This window comes from Tachysurus fulvidraco, chromosome 16, assembly GCF_022655615.1.
Source record: "Tachysurus fulvidraco isolate hzauxx_2018 chromosome 16, HZAU_PFXX_2.0, whole genome shotgun sequence".
Classification (NCBI taxonomy): domain Eukaryota; kingdom Metazoa; phylum Chordata; class Actinopteri; order Siluriformes; family Bagridae; genus Tachysurus; species Tachysurus fulvidraco.
In genome coordinates this window covers 20,675,581-20,682,541 of record NC_062533.1, presented here as the reverse complement: position 1 = coordinate 20,682,541, position 6,961 = coordinate 20,675,581, and the positions used below count along the sequence as shown (strand labels likewise).

The window sequence follows — 6,961 nt, the reverse complement described above, 5'->3', positions numbered from 1 at the left end:
CGATTTCACGAGTCACCATGGAAACTCAAAACGAACAAGAGAGCGGCATCTCACAGAGGCGGAGTTGGAGGTGTTAATGCACACTTATGAAGAGTTTAAGCCAATAATATTAAAAAGAAGCAATACAGCTGCATCGGCTAAAGCAAGAGAGTTGGCTTGGCAAAAAATAACGGACAGAGTAAATGTGTGAGTTTATTAAATTACAAATTTTATTTTTGGCTCCCGTTTTATTATAATGCAGAATAATGAAGTATGACTTATACATCCTTGTGAATATGTTATATCACTATGAAAGCATTTACTTTTCCTGCCATTTATTTCTTTAGTTTAAAATAATAATGTATATTTTTTATTTAATAAGGTGTAATCCTTCAGGAGCCACAAGAACTTTAAGCCAAATCAAAATGAAACACAAAAACATTCTGCAAAAAGGTAATATTAGATTACACAATTACTGAACTATTATTATAACAGGATTTAGTATATTCATTCTGTCATGTAGCTAATAGAAAGAAGACTGAAGCCCATCTAACTGGTGGGGGCCCACCACCACCTCCCCTCACCCCATCTGATCAGTGGTTGCTGGCATTCCAGGGGGCAGTTCCTTGCACACACCATGCACCACAAGTGATGGTGAAAAAATGGTGAAATGTAAGTTTACCTCTATGATTTGTTTTCAAATTTATGTCTTAATAAATTACTATCTCTGTCACTTAAAGGCTTTTTGAACAAGATTAATTTTTACGTAGGCTTATTTTATTTAACTGCATATGATGTAAAGGCTACTGTGATCTTAGTCTGACATGTTACTCTTTTCATGTATTATTTTCTTTGATAATATTGAGAATTTAATGGGTTGTGTGTTCTTATAGACACTGATGGACGATTGTATTATTGGACCCTCCAGAAAGAATACAGTCTGTCACAGTTGTAAGTGATTTGTTGTCAGGTACTTTTAGTTACTTTTAGGTTGTTGTTGTTTTTTTGTTTTTTTTTGCCAGATAATGTATACTTGGATATTTCTCCTGTAAGATGAAGATGATGAAGATGACGATGAAGAGACCACATCTGCTGTGACAGAAGTGGACAATGCTGGTAGATCCACTGAGGTATGATGCATACCATTATAATGTATGGCCCCTTTTTGCATTACAAACTGTCATTGTCCTTTCACAGTACATACCTAGGGATTTGCCCACACATGAGGGTCCTTCAACGTCAGCACACAATCGAAGCAGGGTAAGAATTTGTGTCCCGGTGTCCATATTTGAATTTTATTGTCTGACCAAACAATCTCATTCATTAAATTTTTTCCACCTTCCTAGTTGCCAGCAAAGGAGCTGTATAAGGTCCATCTTCAAAAACAAATAAGAAAAAGTGACATGTGACATGGAGATGGACCTTATACAGCTTCAAATGGAAGAGAAAAGGCTCCTCATTAAAAAAGCAGTACTTGAAATTGAATTACTGGACCATCGCCTTAAGGTGAGAACTTTAATCTGTTGCATGTTGAAAGTTGTGTGTGTGTGTGTGTGTGTGTGTGTGTGTGTGTGTGTGTGTGTGTGTGTGTGTGTGTGTGTGTGTGTGTGTGTGAAGCAATATAAAAAAACATTGTTTTTCAGGAAATAAAGATATTACCTGCCTGGCTGCAAAAAAATTAATAAAAGTAATTTGGACAGATCCTGTCTCTCAAAAGTCTTGTCTCTGTTGGCCTCTAAAATCTGTAGGTGTTCCTCTGGCCATCTTCCTCAATACAAGGAGGGTGGCTCTCTCCTCTTATAGTGGCAATATTGTGAAGCACAACACAAGCCACTAAAATGTCGCATACCCTCTCTGGACTAACCCGGAGCCCACGCAGACACTGAAACCGAGATTTGAGGATTTCTATAGTCATCTCCACCTTGGCCCGTGTTCGGTTGAGAGCCAGGTTAAACCGTGTCTGTGGTCCAGGCTCAGGTTCAGGGTAAGGTGTCATTAAATAGGGCAGACAAGGGTATCCTCTGTCCCCCAGCAAGTATCCATTGTACTGTCCTGTAATGATTGAATATGGGGTCAGAATTGTTTCGTTATTCTGAATAAATACACTATGATCCACAAATAAATATAAAGAGTTTCACAAACATTTTTACAAATTTCACAAAAAGAAATGAAATTCACAAATTAATAAAATGGGATTTGCAAATAAAAAAATATTTATAAATTGTATTTATTTGCGAATGTCTTCCTGCTCATTAGTGAATCGCGTTTTGTGCTTTTGTGGATTTGAAACATTTCTAACGTCAAGACGTGCACAAGAATCCACAAACAGGTGACTCCGCCCACCGCCAACTCCAGCCAATCGGACAACGGTCTCGTGGCGCTGAACAATCGTGGCACGGTCTACCTCCAACCAATCACGTTCTGATTTACTCGCACTATCACAGTGTAATATGTGCTGCAAAATACGATTAAAAAAAACAAATAAAAACATTAGTCGCAGATTCGAGCCCAATCTGGTAACCCTGTATGGACTGTAGCAGCACTAAGGGTTAGTTCAGTTCTGCTTTCTATGGAAACGAGTTCAGCATCATCAATGGGTCCAGGGGTGGTGTGAAGAGCGAGTAAATCAGAACGTGATTGGCTGGAGTAGACGGTGGGCGGAGTCACCTATTTGTGGATTCTTGTGCACGTCCTGACGTTAGAAATGTTTCAAATCCACAAAAGCACAGAACGCGATTCACAAATGAGCAGGAAGACATTCGCAAATAAATACAATTTATAAATATGTTTTTATTTGCAAATCCCATTTTATTAATTTGTGAATTTCATTTCTTTTTGTGAAATTTGTAAAAATGTTTGTAAAACTCTTTATATTTATTTGTGGATCATAGTGTATTTATTCAGAATAACGAAACAATTCTGACCCCATAATTGAAGTGTACAACACAAATTGAATGTAAAAAGGGAAAAAAAAACAATTGTATAAAGCAAAACATACTCTGCTGCCATCAATGCACCCAATTACATTTGGAAACCATGAAACAGAAAGTTATGGAAGTATGAAGTGTGTGTGCGTATAATGAATACATGTATAGATATAAATAATATGACTAAATATATATTAAATATGTGTCATAGATTTTACTACAAAGGACAAACCTGCCACTCTGTGGAGTTCGTCTTTAATAACAAGCAGAGGTTTATGGCCAGGGAACTGCACCAAGGTGGGTAAGTACTGTTTAAGTGCCACACACACTGTACGAACAGCTCTACACACAGTGGCCTTTCCCACATGCTCTGAATCGCCCACACTGTACAAAAAATGGCCAGACGCAAGAAACCTAAGTGCTGAGCGCAGAACCGCGGTTTGTCACATTCGCAATATGCGGTTTTAAAAGACGTGTTAAATAAACTAACGAATCTTTTGAAAAACGATAACGCTCTTCAAATATTTATCAGGGTATACAAACACATCAATACGCGGTCTTATAACCCTCTCCCGACAAAACCATGCTCACCAACCTTCTGCAACGAAGTTACACTGCAACATAACCTCCTCCGTTATCTTCAGAGAGTCAGTTGCTATGGTTACATACATACCCCAGAAAGTTACCTCCGTTTTTGGAACCGAAAGTTGACGTTATCCACGAACTTACCCTTAAACATACCCAGGTATGTCACATAACCTGCTTTCTGGAATACCCCCTGCTTTCTGGAATACCCCCTGGTCATTCATCCAGTTTGAGCTTGATGACTGTATAGTTACACTACAGTTATACTACAGAGATGTTTCTTCTTCTTCTTCTTCTTCTTCTTCTTCTTCTTCTTATTATTATTATTATTATTATTATTATTATTATTATTATTATTATTATTATTAAATACATATTACTATTAAAAACAAATGAGAAAAATAATGAGCTAAAACATGTGGAGGAAATTCTATTCTATTAATCAAAGATAATAGTTCAAGTGAACGTTTCCCTAAGTTGCAGAGAAGAAGGCAGCAGAGTCCTGTGGGATCTCTTTATTCAATACACTTGCAAGTGTGAAGTCAGTCTGTCCTGACCTGCCTTCTGAGTGAGTTAGTTGGATGTAAGGCAGTTCTCCTTTTATACATGAAGCTATGTGTGTGTGTGTCTTCCACTGTACGTGACTTCCTCTAACCTTGTCTTAGCACAGGCAGTGCAACGGTCTTGTCTTTGACCAAGCAGTGCAACGGTCATGCTGTTAGTCTCCATTATTCCCACAAGCCCGCAGCCTGCAATGTTCTTGTTTCTTCAACCTAGTGTGCAACTGGAAACAGTTCAGTTCCCCTTTGTTACTTTTTTACTGTTCCTAGTTTTTGGTGTGAGAGCGTTTTGGTACAGAATGTTCAATGTTCATTTTTGTTATTCACAACATTTTCTATTACACTACATAGTGAACTACATAGTGTGGATACATAGTGAACTACATAGTGTGGATACATAGTGAACTACATAGTGTGGATACATAGTGAACTACATATTGTGGATAGTGAACTGCATAGTGTGGATACATAGTGAACTACATAGTGTGAATAGTGAACTACATAGTGTGGATACATAGTGAACTACATAGTGTGGATAGTGAACTACATAGTGTGGATAGTGAACTACATAATGTGGATACATAGTGAACTACATAGTGTGGATAGTGAACTACATAGTGTGGATACATAGTGAACTACATAGTGTGGATACATAGTGAACTACATAGTGTGGATACATAGTGAACTACATAGTGTGGATACATAGTGAACTACATATTGTGGATACATAGTGAACTACATAGTGTGAATAGTGAACTACATATTGTGAATAGTGAACTACATAGTGTGAATAGTGAACTACATCGTGTGAATAGTGAACTACATATTGTGGATACACCGCTGTATCCCTCACTACAGTATTACACTTTTGGGATTCAGCCACCAACTAGTTGAACTTACATCTGGTTTTAAAGTAGGACACAGTGAACATCCTCACACACACACACACACACACACACACACACACACACACACACACACACACACACACACACACACACACACTCACATGTACACTGTAACTGTAGTGATTACCTCAGTGACAAAGCTAATCTATTAGTTGCAGCTCTTCTTCTGTTGTTTTTATAGGGGATTAAATGTTCACAGCGCCACCTGCTGGATCAACCTGTTACTGTAAGTGTGTTAACTGTATCAGTACACAGACAAGACTGATTAACCCCCCCACACACACACACACACTCTCTCACTCACACAACACACACAACACACAGCCACAAACACACACACACCACACACACACACACACACAACACACACAGAAAATCCATCCGATCCATCTTTTAATTTTCTCTTCTTCCCATTAACCTAATGGACTGAGTGAGTGGAAGGATGGTGTCAGACATGAGAAGCTTTTTGACGATATAGTGATTATGTCATTCATATAAACAACAAACGATCATAAATAGTATTAGGTCAGTTTTTCAGGGAGCAGAATCAAACGATTGAAGGTTGTACACTAAAGCGACGGGTCCACGTTGGAGCACTTGTGCATGTTAAAAGCTCCTGAATTAGTAAATCCTCGTCCACACTGTACGCACTGAAACATCGACTCGGCTAAGCGAACGCACTGGTGTTGTACGAGACCGTCCTTGGTTGTAAAACTCTCTCCACACTGGAAGCAGTGACGAGTTTTTTTCCCTTTGTGGATGTGCTGGTGTCGTTGGAGCTTACTGTGTTGGGCAAAACTCTTCCCACACTCAGAACAGCCAAAAGGTTTCTGTCCTGTGTGAATAAACTGGTGTGCTTTAAGAGTACTTTGTTGATTAAAACTCTTCCCACACTGTGAGCAGTGATACGGTTTCTCTCCGTTGTGAATGCGCTGGTGCCGTTGGAGATTACCCTGCTGGGCAAAACTCTTGCCACACTCTGGACAATGGTAGGGCTTCTCTCCTGTGTGAACTGAGCGGTGTATCTGGAGATTGCCTTTGGTTGTGAAACTCTTCCCACACTGCGAGCAGTGATATGGCCGCTCTCCTGTGTGACCACGCTGGTGTATCTGGAGATCACTCTGTCGAATGAAGTTCTTTCCACACTGCAGACAGTGATGTGGCTTCTCTCCTGTGTGAATGCGCTGGTGACGTCGCAGATTACTCTGATCGGTAAAACTCCTCCCACACTCCGAGCACAGATAGACTTCCTTCTGCGTTCGCTGATCAGAGGAGTTCCTGCTGTCTGTACCTGAGACTGGATCCTGAGTCCCGGAGCCTCCTGCGGTCAGAAGATTCTCATCTTTGATCTCTCCCAGTTTTAGCAAGCGGTCGTATTCCTCATAGTGGTGTCTTCTGATGTGTTTGTGGAGGTAAATTCGAGATGTATAGGAAAGTGAACAGCAGGAACAGGAGAAGACTTGAAACTGGGCATTGTTCATTTCTGAAGCAATAATAAAAAGTATTAGAAATAAATTGCAAAATAGAACAAAGTATATTTTTGTGTAGAAATCATGATGTTATACAGCACCGTGGTCCTGGAGGAACGTTTAGTATAGGATTGAACAATAAAAGCTTCTGGACTCGATTTGACACAAAAATGAGAAACTTAAAGGTGCGGTCTCTGATGTTTGAAAGCCAATGTTGAAATTTGAAATCACCAAAACAAACACGCCCCTAACCCAAACGGGTCACCCCTGTATCGTTAGCTCCGCCCACACATACATACATAACCCAGGCGACTAACAGAAAGAAACGTGTCTTTATCATAGCTGAAGGGAAGAACAATACGATTGTAGATAAACAAACAAGCAAAAATGCCACACAAGCATAATGATGTAAAGGACAAAGGCATATATTAGTTCTGTGTAACAAAGCAAAACCAACGTTACTCACCTATCGAGAAGGAAAAAAGCGCCTCGGCGTCTTAAGTAAAGTCGGCCACATATTCACAGGTCGGAGT

General features: G+C 39.5%; 1 protein-coding gene and 1 long non-coding RNA gene across 5 annotated transcripts in view; one reads left to right on the top strand and one right to left on the bottom strand.

Annotated features, from left to right (window-relative positions):
* Positions 1-49: 49 nt before the first annotated feature.
* LOC113647984 overlaps positions 50-6,961 on the top strand; it is a 15,677-nt gene continuing 8,765 nt past the window's right edge. Inside the window, exons 1-8 of one of the 3 annotated variants that reach the window (XR_007138113.1) lie at positions 50-186; positions 362-432; positions 503-651; positions 873-930; positions 1,033-1,109; positions 1,177-1,485; positions 1,728-1,963; positions 3,118-3,207. This is a non-coding gene — a long non-coding RNA (uncharacterized LOC113647984). Of the gene's footprint in view, positions 187-361; positions 433-502; positions 652-872; positions 931-1,001; positions 1,486-1,727; positions 1,964-3,117; positions 3,208-6,961 lie in introns of all 3 variants that reach the window. The other 2 variants (XR_007138115.1, XR_007138114.1) reach the window with 2 other exon arrangements.
* The window catches only part of LOC113647968 (zinc finger protein 501-like), a 5,257-nt gene continuing 3,563 nt past the window's right edge, over positions 5,268-6,961 (bottom strand). Inside the window, exon 6 of one of the 2 annotated variants that reach the window (XM_027154992.2) lies at positions 5,268-6,442. In XM_027154992.2, the coding sequence (XP_027010793.2) occupies positions 5,529-6,442 (914 nt within the window). In that variant the 3' untranslated portion in view covers positions 5,268-5,528. The remainder of the gene's footprint in view (positions 6,443-6,961) is intronic. The other variant, XM_027154993.2, reaches the window with a different exon arrangement.